We start from the raw sequence: 20230 nt of genomic DNA on the forward strand, positions 1-20230 counted from the left end.
AATGACCAGGCAGGGCCTGGTATCTTCCCATTTCCTGGAGTCTGAGAATTTTTTCTTGTGGTCTGAGAGGCAAACTCACACACCCCGCAGATGGGCTGGTCCTGGAGGTCGGCCATGCCACGTTTCTCTCTCTAGGGAGGCCTCACTGGAATGAGCACTCTCTGTGGAGTGCGGTCAGTTCACATGTGCAATTCTCTTTGCAGGGCACGCCACCATCACCAACTACTTGTTGAACTATTTCCCTGGTCTTGACCTTGAAAGGAGGAACGTGTTCGGGTTCACGGCTCTCATGAAAGCTGCCATGCAGGGCCGCACGGAGTGCATCCGAGCCCTGATGCTAGCAGGTATGTCTCCACTTGTCCTGTGAGGTCCCAGGGATCTGGGAAATGCGGATTTTGCTCCCTTAAAGAATATGTGTTGAAGGGATGAATCAGTGCTGTAGAAAAAAAACGTAGTGGATGCCACGAAGAATAGCTTCTTTGAGGTGCATGGCTGTCCCCATTCACGGTGAAACAAGCACAACAAAGGCAGCCACCTTCAGGCTGGGGTTGTCACCCCCCCTGCTCCCCGATGAGCTCATCCCTCACTCTTTAGCCTCCTCCTGCCATACCTGTTCTTCAGAAATGTGTGTTCTGGTCTTGGCTCTGAGAGGCGAGCCCGTCCTGCCGACGGTGGGCACGGGCATGGCGGAGCTGGCCCAGTCACCACCGCACTCCGCTGCTTGCTGTGGTTGGGGTCACATGGTGACCTGGTATACAGCAGCTTCCTTTTTAATGATGAGTCACCATGCGGAAAGCTCTCAGGCTGTAGCTTCAGAGCAACAGGAAACCCCCTGGCCCTTTATGACCTTGGCATCTTGGAGGAAGCACTTCCTTCTCTGAGCCTCCCTGTCCAGTCTCTGAAACAGGATGATGACTTATTTCTCACCCCCCTGAGGATGGGCTGTGACAATACTTTGTAAGCTCTCAATGGCTGTGCAGAGTTAATGAAGTACTAAGCTAAATTCCATGTGACTGAGCTCGAGTTCTTTCCTCGCTATATACTGGAATCCTGATTGTCTGTGGCACCCCCTCATTGGGTTATTTTGAGAATTAAATGAGCAAATGTGTGTAAAACACACACACATCCAGGGTCTGGCTCAGGGCCAGCCCCTAACGTCTCAATCAGTGTGAGATGCTCCTGCCGCCATTATTTAATTTCATTATTTTAATTTTTTAAATTTTTTTATTTTTTCTGTTCCTGGCACTGGGTTCAGCCAATCCCGCTTGGCACTGCGAGTTCCAGAGAGGTGGCATCTCCCCTCCCGTCTTAGTGTCCTGAGGACAGCAGTAGAATTCTAAGCATCCGCCAAGGCTAGGAGTTCTGTTTAGACAACTTTTTTTTTTTTAAATAAAGTTTTATTTTGGAATAATTTCAGATGTATGGAAAAGTGACAAAGACAGGGCAGAGAGTTCCCACACAGTACTCACTTGTCTCCCTGTGTTAAGATCTTCCTGAGAAGCTGATGTTGGTACATTACTATTCACTGAACTTCACATTTTATTCGGATTTTACCAGTCTTCCATTAATACCCCCTTTCTGTTCCAGGGTCCCATCCAGGCGCTCACATGTAGCTGTCACGTGTCCCCAGCCTCCCCTGGTCTGTGACAGTTTTGCAGCCTTTTGTCCTTGTCTGTGACGTGGCTGTCTCCATACTGGCCAGTATACAAGGTCCTGCAGCCTGAGCCTGTTGTCATTTTCCTTGTGGTTATACTGGGGTTACCAGTATGTGCAGCTTGCTTTGGGTTTTTCCCCTGCTGCTTTTCCCTCCTGAAGGTTTTAGGGGATGCTATAAAAACAATAAATAAATTCAGTAAATGAAGACAGAGGCTTCAAAGAGGACAGCTTTCTTGGAAATAAAAAAGATCATAATTAAAATTAATCCCATTGGTTGTGGTTTTGACTCAGCGACAGTTTCAAATGTGAGACGTCCGTTTGAACATAGTTTAGGGTCTGCCTGACCTGTACTGGTGAGAGATGGCGCGTCCTGTTGAAACGTTTGGTGGTGATGACGCTTTTGTGTTTGGAGGAAGCCTCATCGGCTTTTACTCTGGATCTGGTTACAGTTGAGTACAGAACTTCAGGAATTTACTTTTCAACCGAAAACGTATGGTGTCAGTCACATCTGTGCATGCTTCCCATGAATTAATTTCAGTTACAAGGCTTTTTGTTTGTAGGTCAGTTGCCTTCCGGCCACTCTGGCAAAGGCACAGGGTCTGCCTGGGTCTGGTGGAGGCTTCAGGTGTTGGCTGCGTTCCTTCACAGGATGACAGAAACACCTTTCGCGTCTCTTGAGAGGTGGGCCTACACCTCCCAGGCGCAGTGTGTTGAATGCTAGTGCTGTTTTTCCCCCACTCAGTTATTTGGGTAACACATGTGTACCCCTCCCTCCTCCATGAGCCCCGCCCCCTCAAAGCCTAAAGTAATCCTCATGCAGACCTCGAGTGTGTCCATCCTTGATTGGTGGCCAGAGCAGAGTGCTCAACAGATGCAGCTTGGAAGCCGGGACCCCTGGTTTCAACCTTTAGCTCCTCCGCTTACCGGTTGTACCGAGGCCCAGCCACTTGACACTCTGTCTGGGCCTCAGTTTCCTCTTCTGTAAAACGAGGGAATGACAGCAGCTACTGCAGGAAGTTGTGATGCGGATCGAATGAGCTCACATGTGGAAAGCCATTGAACGCACGCCTGGCGTGGGGAACGCCCTCGGTCAGTGTTGGTTGTTTTCTTATTGGTGAATCTATGTGTTCAATAATTATCTGTTACATGAATGAAAAAAATATGGTATATTTTTCCCTTTGAAAAGTAACCTTGTGATGAGATTCCTAAACTTTCTTGTTGAGGTTAGTTAAAAAGCATGTGACTTGGGGTTTCTTAATCTTGACACTACTGACATTTGGAGCCAGGTAATTCTTTGCGGTTGGGGGCCATCTTGGGAATTGTGGGATGTTTAGCAGCCTCCCTGGCCTTTGCCAAAAGGTGACATAGCAGCCCCGACCCCAGGCTTGACAACCAAAATTGACTCCAGATATTGCCGAAGGTCCCCTAGGGGTACAGTCGCTTCCCAATGAGAACCACTGATGTAACTAATGTAGATACAAAAATGGAAAATGTGAAAAGAATCTTTTCCCTCTTATATACATTCTTCTTTCCAGCTTGTTTTATATTCCTTTTTAAATTAAAAATCCGACACCTTTTCAGGGAATTTTTGATCTGCCCTGTTAGGCTTTTGTTGTCATGTCTAACTTCTAGAATATTTCCATTTTCTTTTGTTAATACTAAGTTAGTTTATAGTTCTTTTTCTCAGGAAAGTGAGTTTCATTTTTCTTTTAACAGTAGATGTGTGTATATGATTTAAAAAAAAAAATGTCATCGAATGTCCTCGCTGGGGTTGGTGGACAGCAATAAGGATACTTATTGAGGTATTTAAAAAAAATTGCACAAATATTTCTGTCTTATTTCCATTTAAATATATCAATATTAAGAAAATGCCTTTAAAGGTATGATTGCTTGAATGTTTCCTTTGGACTGGCGTTTATGTGTAGCAGTGGAAGGTATTTTGAGAGCTCAGCACAGGATGGTTATCCTGAGGCCATTCTAAAAGCAAAATGCACCAGTATTAACACATATTAATTAACACATACACAAGTGTGTATCTCATTCTCATTTTTCAAGTACAGTATTCTGTACCTGAGTGTATTTTTGCACCCGAGTCAAATTTCCAAGTGGCAATTTCATTATATTCAATAGGAACCATTTCCTTTTAGAAATGATGAATCATTGAACTGGGTGCCCCCTCCTAAGCTCTTTACATTTTCCAGTAGTTCATAACATACAGACACATATCCGCTCTTATCTTACCTTTCAGGCAGAACAAAATAATGTTAGAATTATCATAACTTTGGATTTTAATAAATATAACTAGGTTTTGAGAAGCTGATCTGCTGGCCCTTTGGTTTTTGGCTTCCCGAGGAATGTCAGCTCTGCTGCTGAGAATCACAGGAAGGCTGTGGAACCTGTTCATTCAGTGGAATATTAATGCCCCAAAGTGACAGGTCTATTTAAATAAGTGGCTCTGGGAAGCCGTTCCGAGGACGTGATTTTCTCTGAAGAGAGACAGAACTTGGAAGCTGGCAGGTTCCAGACCTGCTTAAGCGAGCTGGCTGTATACCCGCAGAGTGCTATAACAACCGCAGCATTTGGGGAGCAAAGCCAAGCAAACGAAAACCTTGAAACCTCCTGGGATTCCAGAGAGCAAAGCGCAAGGTGTGGGGGGCTGTTTGGGGAGGAGCAGAGAGCACAGGCCCTGGCGTTGTGTTACTGACCGACGGTCTTTCTGTCCTAGGCAGACCCTGACCATGTGCTTCTGGAAAGCCAAAGAGCATACTAGCACGACAGAGGTTCTTTCTGTTTATAAGGAAAACGTGAATGCCCCGTGAACTGAGAATTTGCCATGTTGAAATAGTTTCAAGTTACTAAGCAGAAAATGGGCTAAAAACCAGGCATTGCATACCCTCGAGAGCAGCGTCTTAGCTTGGGTAGCATGAAAGCAAACCCCGAGGCAAGGACTTGGGGACAAGTAGTTTTTCTGGAAGGTGACCCCAGGAAGTGCTGTGAGGGATGCGGAAGTGAGACCCAGACGACAGGAAAGCGAATCAATGTGTGCTGATGACCTGGTCACCCTTGTGGGCCACCAGAAGCCCTGCCCAGAACCTCGGAAAGACCCAGCCCAAGACATGTCAGAAATGCCTTGTGCGGGTGAGGCAGGGGAGCCAGGGTGTTTGTCCTCCAAGGCGGGCCCCTCGGGGCCGGGGGGCTGTGGGGCGCACTCACTCTTTGGCATGTTTGGCAGTCCGCTGTCTCCTCCCTCCCCACCCCACGCAGTGGGCTGGAGTGCCGATGGTCTGATGCCCCCTGAGGGGCTCTTTCCTGTGACCTGTACCCTGATTTGTCTACTCATTATACCCCAAGTGCCCAAGATACAGCCCAGAGGTAGAGGAGGAGGAAGCCTGCAAGGGCTCATCCACAGTGGCCCCGTGTGACCGGAAAGGCCTCTGGGCAGGAGGGAGACAGAGCTGGGCTTCGGAGGGTGCGTAACATGAGCATGGGATGCTGGCGAAGAACGAGGAAAGGGAGTGACGCGTCCTGGGCTCTGCCTGCCTCCTGCTGGCGCATGGACCTGGCCACGACTCCGGGAGGAAAGCGCCCTGAGAGTGAGTCATGGAGGGAGCTTGTTTTTCTTCAGCACCTGTTTCGAATGCTTTCTGCCGCAAGTAACAGAAATCCTGACTTGACAGTGGCCTAAAGAAGACAAGTGTCTATTTTTCTTACCTCATGAGAAGTCTTGAAGTAGGCAGGCACCGTGCAGAGCTGGCCCTGGACTCCCTGGGACATCCAGGCCCAGGTGGCTGCCTCCTGTCCACTTAGCACGCCACCCCCAGACTGTTGACTGGTCACCTCATGACTGCATGATGGTCATTAGAGCTCTGGGCTGCAGATCCGTGCTGCCGACGGAAGCACCCTGGTCCCTTTCAGCAGGATGCCTTCTCTGTGGGGCCCGTCGATCAGCCGACAGGGAAGCTGGGAAAATGGGGAACAGGGTTGCAGTCACGAGGTTAGACATAATTCTCATTGTGAGAGGGTGGTGGGGTTTGGGCCTCAGGGGACATTTGGCAACATCTGGGGACATTTTTGGTCTCTACAACTGGTGGAATGCTACTGGAATCTAGTGGGTAGAGACTAGAGATGCTGTTAAAAGTCCTACAAGGCACCGGACAGACCCTTCCAGAAGTTATCTGGCCCCAAATGCAGAGAGTGCCGAGGTTGTGAGGCCCTGGGCTAGACCAGTCAGAGCGCGTTGCTTAGAGTGTGTTGCTCCCTTGACTAAAATAGAGGATTTTGTGTAGACAACTCACAGCGCTCAGCATGACAGCAAACGGACCCTGTGGCAGGCGCCCAACCATTGTCTGCATGACTGGAGCCCTGGGCGGAACAACATGGGGTAGGAGGTGGGGCTGGGAGGTGAGGGGGCAATAATCTCGTGGGGAGAAGGTGGATACAGTGGCCTTTGGGAAGTTTTCCGTATTCTTTGAAAGGTGTATGTGTGAAGTGTTCATCATCGGTAGTTGTCTTTTATGTTTTAATTACTCACCCAGGCCGTTATATTACCAAGTTCTTCTTGAAAAGGTGTAAGAAGAACCGGAAGAGGCATGCTAAACTTTGGACAGCTGTTCCTTTAGTTTTCCATTAGCATTTGAAAAATGTCTCTTTTCAAGCGGCGTTCATTAAGATTTTAATTTTGCAGTTTGTTCCTTTTTAAGTGACATGCAATTAATTAAGGTTTAGTGTGTCATCTATTTTTTGCAGTGACACTTTTACTGCCCCCTTTTCATTTCAGTCCGTTTATAAATTGTACTCTAGCTAATGAGTTCCATCCAGATTTCCAGTTCCAAATAATTACCACTCTCCTAATATGGCTATTCTTTAATGTGTCACAGAATTAAGAGCCTTACCAGCTGAAATCAGGTGAGCTGGATACTCCTGGGCCGTGGGGCCCCTGGGGGCTGCTGGGGCTCCCCTGCTCTTCTCAGTTCGGCACTTATTGACCAGATATCACATTTCAGACACCTGAGGCTGTGTGGCATATAAATACAGGAGCCTGCCAGGACTGCTCCCTGGGGAGCTCACAGACCAGATAATTGCCCCACTTCTACACATTGCTTTGCCAGGAGATATATGACTAATGAGACTTGAAATCCTGAATGATTTTTAACTGTATATGGAGCTGCGATTGGACCAAGATGAACTGAACAGCAATTTCTTATTAATTCTCATTTTACTACCAAGTTGAGATTTATGAAATATTAGGAGGGGGTAGAAGGTGGGATGGGGGAGATTTATGAAGGAAGAGACTAGTGTAAGGGCGGCCTGGAGGATGTAGGAGTCGGGGTTCTCCAGAGAAACAGAACCAATGGGTGATATATACTAAAAGTTTCCTTCTATGAAGGCATTTACTGTAAGGAATTGTTTCGCGTGCTTTTGGGAGTTGGCAAGCCCGAGATCTGCAGGGCAGGCCAGTGGGCTGGACACTTGGGTAGAAGCTGATGATGCAGTCTTGAAGCTGAATTCCTTCTCCAGAAAATTCAGCTTTTGCTTTTAAGGCCGGCAGCTAATTGGAGGAGGCCCACCCACATTACATATTTCAGGTAATCCCCTTGACTTAAAGTCAGCTGACTGTGGATGTGACCCACGTCTACAAAATACCTTCACAGCACACCTAGATTCGTGCTTGATTAAATCCCTGAATACTAGAGCCTGGCCATGTTGTCCCAGAAAACTGTCACGAGGAAGGGTGGGCAGTGCATGGGGCTGAGAGGCAGGAGACCTTCTCCTGTCAGCAACCAGGCCTCGGGCAGGCCCTTTGGCCTCCGCGACGCCCATGTGACCACCATCCATTCGGTAACAAACCTGTATTAAATGCGTGTGTCCTTCCAGGCAGGGCAGTAGGTGTTGAGGAAGCAGGCGAGATGCTGCCTGTCCTGGAGAAGCCCACAGTCTGGTAAAGACGACAGACCCATGAGCAACTCACCACCCAGATAGAAGCTTTTCCGAGAAATAAGAACCGTAGCCGTCCTCACGAGAGCTCTGTGAGGAAACAGTAAGATGATCAATAAATGGGACACACAGTGCTTTGCAAGTGACTGTTACTGTTGGTATTTTTAAACATTCTAGTAGCATCACAGAGTGTTCACAAAGCACCTTTGTTGTCACGTCATCTCTCCATTGCTGGCGAGCCAGGAAATCTTATTTCTTTAAAAATTCTGTGATTTAGGTGCTGAGTTCATGCAGTTTTATTTAGGAAAGACGAGCCATTAAATGGTGGGTTGTGTCCTAATAGGAATCACGGTAGGTGACTGATGCAGGCTCTCCAGCGGGCTGGGGGTTGGGTCTGTTACTAGGTTGTGGAAGTTTGACGGTTGCTTCATTCCGCTGTACTGTGTTTTCTGCCCACGGGAGGAAAAAGCTCTTGTGGCCTCTACTCATTCCTGTTTGTGTTTTTCAGGGGCAGATGTCCACGCCAGGGATCCCCGCCGCGGGATGTCTCCCCAGGAATGGGCTACGTACACGGGGCGCGTGGAGGCGGTGCGCCTCATCCAGAGGTTGCTGGAGCGCCCCTGCCCGGAGCAGTTTGGGGTCAAGTACAAGCCAGAGCTGCCGCTGTCCCCCGAGGGGGTTCTGAAGCCGGCGAACTCCAAAAACTGCTTGCAGAGGCTCAGTGAGTTTGTGCGGTCCACAATGACCTCCCGCGCCCGCTCACGCCAGGGCCTGGAAGATGGGGGGGTCTTGGACCACATGGTCAAGATGACCACTAGCCTCTACAGCCCCGTGGTGGCCATTGCGTGCCAGACCGTGTGCCCTGAGAACTCCCCCCGTGTGGGGAAAAGGCGGCTGGCCGTGCAGGAAATCCTGAAAGCTCCTGGGAACCTGGACACACACGCCCAGCAGAGACACAAGGTGGAGGGCACTGAGCAGCAGCCCGGGGCCTCCCAGGTCGTGGGGGTCTCCAAAGAGGGGGCCCCGAGAGCCAGCCTCCCGTCTCTCCAGCAGCCAGGTGCCCCGCGGAAGGCCAGCCTCCTGCCCCTGCCGCTGCTGAGGCCGAGCAGCGTGCGGCCAGGCGCGGTCATCCCCAGGGTGCGCGTCAGCAAGGCGCCCGCGCCCACCTTCCAGCCCGAGCGCGCGCCCCCGAAGGGCAGCACCAAGGACAGCGCCCACCTGCAGCTCCCCAAGTGGCGGTACAAGGAGGCCAAGGAGGAAAAGCGGAAGGCGGAAGAGGCGGAGCGGCAGCGGGTGGCAGCGGCGCAGAAGGAAAGGCGGGCAGTGCGCTGGCGGAAAAGGACGTGAGGGGAGCGCAGCCTGCGGATGGGGACCGGGAGGCCGCGCCCTCCGCTCGGGGAAGGACGCGCCCGCCTCCCGTCCTCGCCCCTCCCGCGCCGCGCATCCCGCTCGCTCTGGGACAACATCCTTTGGGGACTCTCAAAACAGACCATGTTCAGGCTGCTGAACTGGGCATAGCACACATCGATTTGCCTACAACCGGTTCCCCTAGCAACTAATACATCTAGTGGGCAATATGCCTAAAAGGCTACCTTTAGAACCTCACTTAAGAAATTTTTAAGATCGATTTATCAAAGGGCAATTTCGGTATAATTTTGTATTTTAATTATGGTCAAATTTGCAGCATTTTACCGGTTATGGGGCTCTTTGTATTTGAGACAGTTTTAATGCATTTGTCTGGAGACCCTTTGTTTAAAATACTGTTTCTAGCAATAATTATTTGCTATCTCTATGATTTCATACAGGATTTGTGGAACTCTTTTCACAGTCTGTTTTGGTCTTGCCTTCTCATTGTAGATGTGCAGACCCCTGTGTTGCTTATTAGATTAAGTGAGGCCAAATATATGTTCCTATTTGATGGAGACATTTTTACAGCAAAATGATCAAGTGAGATACAGGAATCGGATTTCCTTGTATCTTATTTTTTAAGCTCTCCTATCTGTTCAGTAATAATGAAGAAAAACCTTTTTTCAGAGTATGCTAGACCAAACTCATTTTAAGTGAGGGATTTTAGGTAAGTTGGATACAAAAGCTTTAACATATTCAAAAACAGATACAAGAGGAAACACTATTTTTAATAAAATGGAGGCAAACCTAATAAATTATTACTAGAAATACAAAATTAACTCCTATGTGCTTTTCGATAAATTGGATTCAGATATCCTTCAAAATGTAAAGAAGATGCAAAAATAAGGAACCCAGAGTGAAAACCACTGAAATAGACGGAGGTAATTTTTAGAGGAACGGGTATTGGAATGGACTATTTATTAAGCAAACTTGTTTTGGGCAAACTCTCCTGGAGTGGTTTGGGCGGTTCCCTCCTCCAGACTCAGTTCCAAAGATTCCTCGGTGTGGAATTACTTTTATTTCTCCTTTGACAACTGCCCAATGTTCAGTTCATCCTTACTCTGACTTTGTAGAATTTCCACAATGTGGGGCTTTGGCAGAGCATGGATGTGACTTGCCCTGGGCCACGAGCTCTCAGTGGCCGTTTTCTAGCTATACTTTTTATCTGTAAAACACTGAGAAATTCTAAGGACTCTGTGGCCATCTGGGTTGCAGAGTATCTGTCATAAATGCACTACTGACAGCACTTTATTTAAATAGTGTCCTACTTGGAAGCTATAGATTAAACATGTTACAAATTTGGAAGCTCTTGATTGTAACCATGGATTTGCAGGTCAAACCCTGCTCCCTGGTTTTTGTGACAAGCACCCCGCTGACTCATGGTGCATGTGTGTGGGCAGGGTGGCACTGGTCACTCCCTATTGCCTCCCACTCACACCATCTGGGATTGTGAGAATCTGGGATCTCATACTCACCTCTCCAAACACTCAGTGTCATATATTGAGATAGGTGTGATAGTAATTCAGCTTCTAAAGTAGAATTATACTGAGTTTTTCCCTCATTCCAGAAAGTCCTAAGAAGACGAGAACAGAGGTCTGGACCCACTTTTTACAGAGGACCACTGGTATTTGTGCCTAAGAGATGGGATTGGCCAGATCCCCTTGGATGAGATGAGGGCTGGTTCCCGAGGGGGAAACACCCCTAGTCTCCTGATGGTCTGATTTGGCCTCTTTTAAGATCATTTTTCATGTTTATGTATTTTCGTTGCTTTGAACGGCTGGCTGCATTTTCTCACTCAGGGAGGGGTCACTCCTTGCCCTCTCCTCCAGTCTCAGTCAGGGGCATTGGTGGGCTCCTGCGCTCCACGTAGCCCCTCGGCTTTGTCACCACATTTGTTCCCTGCCATCCCCTTCTCCTCCTCTCTTCTTCCTCCGTTGCCTTTTCTTCCTCTGCTCGGTTTCTTCTCCACAGTAGGCTACACGCTGGCCCACGACTCTGAGGTCTGAAAAGGGCAGCAAAGCAAGGCCATCAGGACGGCAACGTGGGGTCCTAGCTGAGTGATCTTGTCATGCCTTCTAAGAGTGAGTGTTGCTGGGTTTCTCCAGCATCTGTGCAGGTGGTTTCGAATTTTGGCTCAAAGCCCTCCTCCTGCCCCCCTGTTTTTTTTAGGGAGGGAGCCCTAGTGTGTTCTCCTGACAGATGACAGCACCCCCATGCTGAGTGGGGTGGGGGGTGGGGAAACTGGTGTCTGCTTGCACCCCTGATGTTTATTAACTGTAAATAGTGAATTTCAAGTTGACAGGTACCTTCTCAGGGATTTATATATAAACATAGTTAGAGGGAAAGTTGAAGTATATTTTAATACTTTTTAGTGTTTGCGTGAATTATGGTTAAACTAGACAGAAGACGCGTTGCTAAGATGAGGTCAGTGCTGCTGTTTTAGAGGGCGATGTCTGGGAATCGCCTCTCAGTTGAATTTCCTGGTTATGGAAACCCCAGACCCTGGTACCTGAACTGGCTCTGGGGTGGATGTGAAGTCACTTCCATGCCTCTCAGTTGCCTCCTGTGCAGGTGAACTCTTGTATTTCATAAAGAAATAAATTCACCCTGTATGTGAGTCGTGGTGGCTGTGATAACACAGATGGGCCATTCGTCGCATTTACCTCTAGAACTGGCTCCTTCCCGTCTGATATTGGGGTGTGTGGTGTGAAATGACAGCTTTTCTGCTTATGTCAATCGAGTGTGCTTCCGCTAGCCCAGCACCGCTGGGTAGAAGGAGGGAAAAGCTGAGAGAGAGAGTTCATCTGGACTGGCTTCGGTGTTTAGAGGCCACACTTGCCACGTCTTTGGCTACGTTAGAGAAATGCAGCACATAACATCAGGGTCCTATACTTTTCCAAAGCCACTCCCAACAGGCTCCCGGCAGCACGAGGTACCTCCAGAATATGAAGATGGGACATTGCAATACCTTTGTCACCTCAACTGCTGGCACTCCTAAGACTCGAGGCTCATTCTGTGGAAAAGGATAGATTTCATGATGTCAGTTGGAAAATGGGACTTGTGGGTGCAGAGGGACCATTCCAGGCCACCACTGCTCACTTCCTCCTGTGGTCAGGGAGTGACCAGGCTCCGGAAGTCCAGCGTGAGTGGAGATGAAGCTGTGGTCTGTGAAACTGAATCCCACGAGGTGGGGCCAGACCCCAGTCCTGCAATGGATGCAAAGCCTGCTGTCCCCACGGAAGATTCATGGGCACCAAGCTATGAAGAGAAGCATCCCTGAGAGGTAACTAAATGAGCCAAGACTAAGCAGTGGGTATGATTTGTCTCTTGTAGCCTCTGACGCGAGCACTCGATTTTCCCTCTTGTGCACACTACGTTCAGAGAGGAGAACTTCTGTTCATCAGTTCACTAAGTTTGCTCTGCGAAACGAGTTACGGCACTACTGTGAGTCAGGTGGTGGTCTTTCCCCGGGGTTCGTCTGGAGATTCACGCTCGCTCTTTTTCCATTCTAATAGAATGCAGTTGTTCCCTGTAGTGTTAGGATTTATCATAAACTCTTGTAAGCTCCCAGTCAGTCAGTCCTTTATATGATAAAGTGCCAGCACTTTTTCTTGTTTACAGTATTTGGGGAAATCCTAACATGCTACCCAAGTGTTCCCTCAGTCCCTTTCCACCCATGGTGGGAACTGCTTGGATTCTGCACTCGGCTGTGGGGACGTGGCACGCAGATGCCCTGCAGGGCCTGTTCCTGTGGGCCTGGGCCTTGGTTTCCCCTGCAGCAGACTCCCGTCAGCCCCCTCTCATCCAGGCAGCTGCCGGAGGGCCAGGGTCTTCTGGAAAAGGAAGGGTGGAAGGTTGGTCACAGTTACTCCTTATACAACAACAAAGTCATGTTTGTGACAACAAACGGAATTGGGGAAAAATCATCACAGCAGGTCTGTTAGCCACAAAGCACTTGCAACAGACACGGTTCTTCTTAGAACGCCGAGTACTGTCTTCTCCATCTTGTATCTCGAGGCATCGAGAACTTGATTTATCCATCTGTGTAGTTCTGTAGTCTGGTACTCATGTGTTTCTTCACTAAGATTTAAAATAAGGGGCTGAAAAATTCCTCTGGAAGTTATTTTTGGAAAGAAATAGAAAACCCCACCCCTACCTGGAATGCAGCTTCCTCACTCTGACCCCACCTGATGAAGATGTAGGGGACAGGCCGGGCCCCTGCCATGCAAGCACAGCCCTGAGCAGCAAGCTGTGCCAAAGTGGACAGTGTGTGCGAAGGTGTGTGCGCCCGTGCACAAACACACATGACCTGAAAGGAGACCAGGCTTTGTGCTCGCAGAGGTGACTGCTGCCATGCCTTCGCCGTGGCTCCCAGGGCTGTCAGGTGTGATCTGCGTGGACGGGGTGTATTCGGGAGGACTGGACAGCCCAAGGCCCACTGCGAGCACTTTGGCCAACGTGACCTGGGACATAGCCGGCATGTCCTAAGCCAGGTGTTTTTGTTGAGAGGTGGTGTTGGCCCAGGTGACTGATATAGGAGCCCCTCGGTGAGGTCCTAGAGCCAGGTCTGGGTCATTGCTAGTCACAGAGATGTGAGCGCTGCTAGGCATTCAGCCTGTGGCCACGGGGAGGGGCTGAATCCCCTGAAATTTGGCACCAAATTAACCGTAGAATCCTGAGGAAGTCCGGGGGTTTCCTGAGCCTAAGTGTTAGGTACTCTAATCAAAAGGAACAACTTGGGTTTTGAGAGACATTGTTTCATCATCCTGTGGCACCTTTATGTTGTTTTTAAGGGAAATGTAGGAGAGACAAGAACGAACCCAGCTGTTCCAGGTAGAGCTGTGGCGTGTGATGGCCTGATGCTTTCTCAAGTTTTGGGAGGTTATGTTGAAGCACTTTAGCACCAGTTTTGGAGCAGAAGTTCTAGAAGCTGGTTGGGAATTGCACAGCTGTGTAGAATTTGATGAAAACCGTAAAAGGATGCTCTACACCCAGAAATGTTGTCAGCAACCCGTGGAGCCCTTGGAACATTGTGAGGGATTTGAATAATGCACCCCATTTAAGTAAACTGCTACTCTCATTTCAGTTCTCTTCATTCGAATCATTGTTCTGCATGGCAGTTAGCGGGGGTCTGAGGGTGTGAACGGGCCTGCACTGGGTGCCAGGTTCCAAGGTACGTTTCATCGTGGTATAAGCTCTGTTTTCTGAATGTAAAGCTATTTTCCTTGTCATTTCCAAAAATCTGGTAGGTTTCTGGATATTGTAAAAACATTGACTACAGATATAATTCTGTACATTCCATAGTGTTTTATTTTGAAGTGAGAGTTTTGTTAGTTTATAAGAGATATTTTCCTATTTAGACCTCAGGGCTATTTTGGGACCTACAAATAAATGTGACCCCAGCAGCTTCAGTTCTTGGTAGCCAAAAGGTTAGTAAATCTTTAAGTTAAATATGATCTATTGTTCAGCAGAAAGAATGTATCTTTCCCTTTTCAATGTTTAACAAATTCTGTACTTAATGTTTTAAAGTATAGAAAAAATGCGATAATGTAAAAATGTGGGGAATTTGTGGCTACAGAATTAAAAACCACTCATGAAATAAACATTCTTATGGTACAATAGTGTGATATTTGAGTAAACCTAAGTGTGTATAAATTAGAAAATGAAACCATGTGTACCAGTATTTTTAATGTCACTTACTTTGATTGAAATAAATACACACTTTCTTCTTCTGATACACTTTTACTTGATTTTTCAATGGTAACATTTTAAAAATCATGAGTTACCCATGAATACTTTCTCCTACATTTAAGTAATGTCTTTATAGTCCACCTCTTCTCAGAAGTACACACTGACAGGCAGGCGTCCTTCAGCCATGTTGCCATGTATTTACATATGTAAGAGGAAACAAAGATAGTTTTGTTTATGTGTCTATTACCTAAATGACCCAATGTAAATGATCTTTGGTTTCATGTCTTTACTTAAAACGTGTCCCTGGAGAGCTTTTTAAAGAATTTAAAAATTAATTTTCTTTTCTTTTAACAGCTATGTTAGTAATGCTCAAACACGAGAAATCAACCCAACACTGTCAAAGGGTCTCAGGTGACAAGGGACTCAGCCTCCCACTGGGAGTCCCTCAGACCGATTATGTATGCATCCTTCTTGAAATACATCTTTAATGTTTTCTTACCTTGATGTGTTATACAAATGAGATCCCACTGTCCATACGTTTTCTTTCACTCGTGTTGGGGAGAGTATGTGTCCATCCCTTCTTTCCTGTTGATTGCTGTGTTTGACCATTTCTTTATGTTGAACTATTAACTGTTCTTGGGTCTTACCTCTTAGAAGTGATGAAGAGCCTCGAACTACGTATTTGTATACACAAGTGAATGTTTCTCCGAGACAAGTGTAGAAGTGGAATTTGCCAGGTAGGAGGGAAGACATCTGTTCATTTCAATCATTGTTGCCAAGCTGCCCTTTCCACAGGCGGCTGAGTGCTGGCCCAATGGCTATGGGCAAAACAGGTTATTTCTCACCCACAGCAACATTGGCTGTTCATCCGACTCTCAACGTTTTGTTCTTCTATATGTTCTTCTGATTTATATAGTACTTCGTTTTTTCTTTTTAGCTCCCCAAAATGACATTCACACACAATTCCTCATCGAGGTTTTATGTAGTGGGGCTGAAAACAAGCAGCTCCTGTTTATTCGGAAAGTTCTAGTCGCATTTAGGAAACCTGAAGTCTGATGCACTAAAAATCATAATTCTACTCATCAAGAATCATCATTATTAAGGGAGGACCTATATAGGAAGTCAGGTTTTAAATAAAACGTTGTTCTAGGTCAAGATTGTTATTAGAAATTATTTGTATTGGTGAAAGAGCAAATGACATGTGTGTGTGATGGGTGGAAATATTAGTAAATAGGAAGGTGACATACACGGGATACGAGACCTCTTTACAAAGTCTGAGAACTGGGGCATGGAAAGTGAAGGGGTGGAGGGGAGGTGGTCTCCTCTGTATTTCTCCGACTGAAACTGCATGAGCTCAGTGAGACTGGAAGTGCCCCCTGTGGGAGCTGGGAGGAGGGTGGGGTGGGGCTGAAGCGTTCCCTGGGGGCGCCCCCGTCTGAGGGCTTCTGGAGCGGCCTGTCCTCACCGGACAGTTGTGTGGGCTTCTGCATGCAGCCCTGGCCCTTCACGTGGTCACGGGCTCCCTGAGGGTCACTCCTGCTGCCTCTGTTGGCAGTGACCGGGCTGGTTTCCATCAGGGACATGAAAGGTGGCCTGGAAACCTCCAGCCTGCTGACGGCACCAACTTGGATGAGCAGGTGGTCCAGGTGCAGTGTTAGCTGCCTGCAGCCTCCCATCCCAGGTCACATTGTCCCTGCAGGAGTCGCCAGAGACAGGTCTCAGATCACTCTTCCTCACATTTTCCTGGCTGAAAAAATTTAAATTATGTAAGTCAAACTCAAATCCACCTTAGTACTTCAAAAGCATTATTCAAAAAGCAAGACAATCAAAAAGTCGGCTGCAAAGATATGATTTCAACTTTTCATTAGCTCTTCTTGCAAAAGCTTTATTTAGTGCCAGGAGCCTAGTTTGGAAGTTGGACGGAGGGTCCCTCTCTGGACCTCCAGGCAGGAGGGTTCAGTGACCTGGACTGTGGTGGGGAGACTGTCACCTGGTAGTGGAAAAGGTTATAAAATGTCCTCACTCCTGGGCAAAGGATCCCTGAGCCATCCCATTGCCCCTCACCCCTGTCCCTAGGCCGCCCCCTTCGGGAGGCGGGCCCAGCTTTTACCTGCTAACTCTCCTCAGTGGACATTGAAAGGTGCAGACTACGTCCTTCCTGGCCAAACCCCATCAGAGTGGGCTTCCCAGACCCACATCTCATCAGAAATACACCTGCTTGGGCCCCACCTGTGTTAGTTTCCTGTGATGGCAGTAACAACCGTGTTTCCCCGAAAATAAGACCTAGCCGGACCATCAGCTCCAGTGAGTCTTTTGGAGCAAAAATTAACATAAGACCCAATATATTATATTATGTTGTGTTGTGTTGTGTTATGTTATGTTATGTTATGTTATGTTATGTTATGTTATGTTATGTTATGTTATGTTATGTTATGTTATGTTATGTTATGTTATGTTATGTTATGTTATACCTGGTCTTATATAAGGGTCTTATATTAATTTTTGTTTCAAAAGACGCATTAGAGCTGATGGTCCGGCTAGGTCTTATTTTCGGGGAAACGTGGAGTTTATCACAAACGTAGATGGCTTCACAACACGAATGTGTTCCCTCACACTTCTGGAAGCCGGAAGTTTGAAATCACAGTGTCTGCTGGGCCACGCTCCCTCTGATGGCTCCAGGGGAGGAGCCTTCCTGCCTCTTCCAGTTTCTGGTGGTCACCACAATCCTGGTGTTGGTCGGCTTGTGGGAGCCTGCCTTCCTCTGTCACCACATGGCCACCTTTCCTCTGTGTGTGTCTGTGTCCACATTTTCCTCTTTTTATAAGGACACCAGTCATTGGATTAGCACCCACCTGAATCCAGTATGACCTTGTCTTAATTACATATGCAAAGATCCTATTTCTAAATGAGGTCACATTCACAGGTACCTGGGGTAGGACTCCAACGTATCTTTTTGGGGGGACACAATTCAACCTTCAACACCACGCCAGACAGCTGAGACACAGGGGGCCTGGGTGTGCCTGTCTCCCCAAACTACACCCCTCGGAGCCCCCTTCTCAAGGCTCACTCTCCAGCACTCTCCCACCTCTCCCCGACCCGATGGCTGGAAGCCAGTTTCTTCCTCTTCTCTGGGCCACCTCTTCGCCTGGGCCACCTCAACAGCCAGGTGTCTTGAAACGCCAACTAGGAGCTGTTGACCAATTTAGGTCTTTAGCTGTGACCTTGCCGATGAGTTGTAGGTCAGGAGCCTACAGCCCATGAGTTCAAATCCAGCCATTGCTTGTTTCTGTGAATCTAGTCGTACTGGAGTACGGCCAGCCCACTCACTGCCATATTGTCTATGATGCTTTTTCTCTCCGCGGGCACAGGTGAGTAGTTGTGACACAGGCTGTTGGCCCACAATGCTGAAAATATTTGCTCTCTGAGCCTTTACAGAAAAAGCTTGCTGACCTCTGCCTAGGTCCACATCACACAAGGGATGAAGGTGTCCATCTGGGTGTGGAGTAGGCGCCCAGTCCTAACATGTGCCAAGGACAGCTCTTTTTCAAATTAAGATATAATTGACATAAAACATATTGGTTTCAGGTGGACAGCATAGTGACTCAATATTTGTACATATTGTGAAAGAATTACCACAGTAAGTCCAGTTAACATCTGTTACTCTACATAGTTACAAAATTCTTTTTCTTGAGATGACACCTTTTAAGATTTACTCTCTTAGAAACATTCAAATGTGCAATACAGTGTTATTAACTGTAGTTGCCATGCTGTACATTCCCTACCCATGACTTATTTATTTATTTATTATTATTTTTCATAATGGAGTTCCACATGCCTAGCTTGGGTCATATGCCGTCCGTCTCACATATTTATTTTATAACTGGAAGTGTGGACCTTGTGACCTGCTTCACTGATGTCACTCATCCCTAACCCCACCTCTGTGAACCACCAGTCTGTTCTCTATATCTATGAGCTTGGTTTTTGGTTTTCATTGGTTTGTTTTTGTTTTTGGATTCCATATATTAGTGAGATCATATGGTATTTGTCTTTCTCTGTCTGACTTAGTTTACTTAGAATAACGCTGTCAAGGTCCATTCATGCTGTTGTACATGGCAGGATGTCTTTTTGTGGCTGAATAATATTCCAGTGTATCTATACCACGTCCTCGCGCTCCATTCATCCGTCGATAGACACTTAGGTTGTTTCCGTATCTTGGTTATTGTAAAAAGTGCTGCAATGAACATAGCAGTTCAGATACCTTTTTGAGTTAGTGTTTTCACTTTCTTCAGATAAATACCCAGAAGTGGGATTCCTGGATCATATGGTAGCTCTATTTTTGATTTTTTGAGGACCTGCCATGCTGTTTTGCCGACAGCCCTTGATTTCCTCCTCAACCTGTTTCTTCTTCAGCTTCCCCGTCACAGTACCTGGCCTTACCTTCTAGCCAGGTGTTCAAGCCAAAACCTCTGCTTTCATTACCCTGCCTTCCGGCTCTTTCCCACTACCCCATCTACTGCAAATATTATTGCCTGCATTGTTTTGAAGGCCTCCTACAGGTATTTGCCTCATTGGCGAGGGAGGGATTCTTGCCCTAGGGTTATGGGGGTGGCCCAACAGCCGGCACTGGACAATTGGGATGCGGGCAGGTCACGCCTAGGGGAGGAGCTGTGTTCCTGAAGCTGAACAGGAGCTGGAGGAGCCCCAAGCTCGCCCAGGGCTGACTCCTCACTGCATCTGCCCAACAGTCAGAAAACTGACCTGCCACCATCTGCTTCCTGCTGGCTGAGGGGGTAGTGGTGGCTGGCCCGCTACCAAATGTCTCTCGAGATGTTGCTGATGAGGCCATGTTGATGAAGGTGTTGGTATTAGACCAGGAGGACGTTACACGACAATGGAAACCAGCTCAATCAGCTCGTTGGAAACAGTGGTGTGGAAGTGCTCAGCTTTATTAGACTCAGCCTGGCTCTTCTCCCAGAAAAGCATACGGGGAAGAAGCGGCTTGGCTTGCTTAATTAAACCAAACAACACTGTGCATATTCTAAGCTGTGTGGAGAAAGGTCTTTGGAGACAGACAGGTCCAGTCCTGGCTTTGCTACATGTTTTCTTTGTGGTCCTGGCAATGTTAGTCATTTCCTTGAAGAAGAATGAATCTCTGAATGAATGCTGCACACCCTGCCTGGGGCCAGGACACGGAGACGCTGGGGGCCACTGAGCACAGACTCCATGCTCGTTACCTCGATTGACTGTCCTGGGGTTCTCCATCTCCTCTCTGTCTCCCTGCCCTCCAGGTGACCACATATGTCTCTCAAGAGCCCCAGCGATTCTCCTGGGAGGTAGATCAGCATAACATGGCCGGCAGTGGGGATGAGGACAGAAGTGTGTTTAAAGGCCTTCAGAGCTGCAGTATCCTCGACTATGAAGTGTTCCCACAGAGAGAGTCAGGCCAGAGCCCTTCAGCCCCAGGTCCTGTGTGAGCCCCAGTCCTGGCACGCTGCCTTGGACCACACATGGTCCAGCGAGTGGAAAGGTTCTTTGTTCTTTG

General features: G+C 47.7%; 1 protein-coding gene and 1 long non-coding RNA gene across 5 annotated transcripts in view; one reads left to right on the forward strand and one right to left on the reverse strand.

Moving 5' to 3' along the window:
* Positions 1-14732, forward strand: part of ANKRD33B (ankyrin repeat domain 33B) — a 68143-nt gene extending 53411 nt beyond the window's left edge. For all 4 annotated transcript variants that reach the window (XM_088796432.1, XM_019746028.3, XM_074329074.2 and 1 more), the window contains 2 exons: positions 204-344; positions 8099-14732. In XM_088796432.1, coding sequence (XP_088652558.1) covers positions 204-344; positions 8099-8937 — 980 coding nt within the window. In that variant the 3' untranslated portion in view covers positions 8938-14732. The remainder of the gene's footprint in view (positions 1-203; positions 345-8098) is intronic.
* Positions 339-8102, reverse strand: LOC141570733 (uncharacterized). Its single transcript, XR_012495180.2, has 3 exons — positions 7504-8102; positions 5368-5616; positions 339-2795 (listed from the first exon to the last, which is right to left on the reverse strand). It is a non-coding gene; the product is annotated as an uncharacterized LOC141570733 (long non-coding RNA).
* Positions 14733-20230: the final 5498 nt, after the last annotated feature.

This window comes from Rhinolophus sinicus, chromosome 3 (assembly GCF_057876585.1).
Source record: "Rhinolophus sinicus isolate RSI-liver-muscle chromosome 3, RSI-T2T, whole genome shotgun sequence".
In the NCBI taxonomy this organism is placed as follows: domain Eukaryota; kingdom Metazoa; phylum Chordata; class Mammalia; order Chiroptera; family Rhinolophidae; genus Rhinolophus; species Rhinolophus sinicus.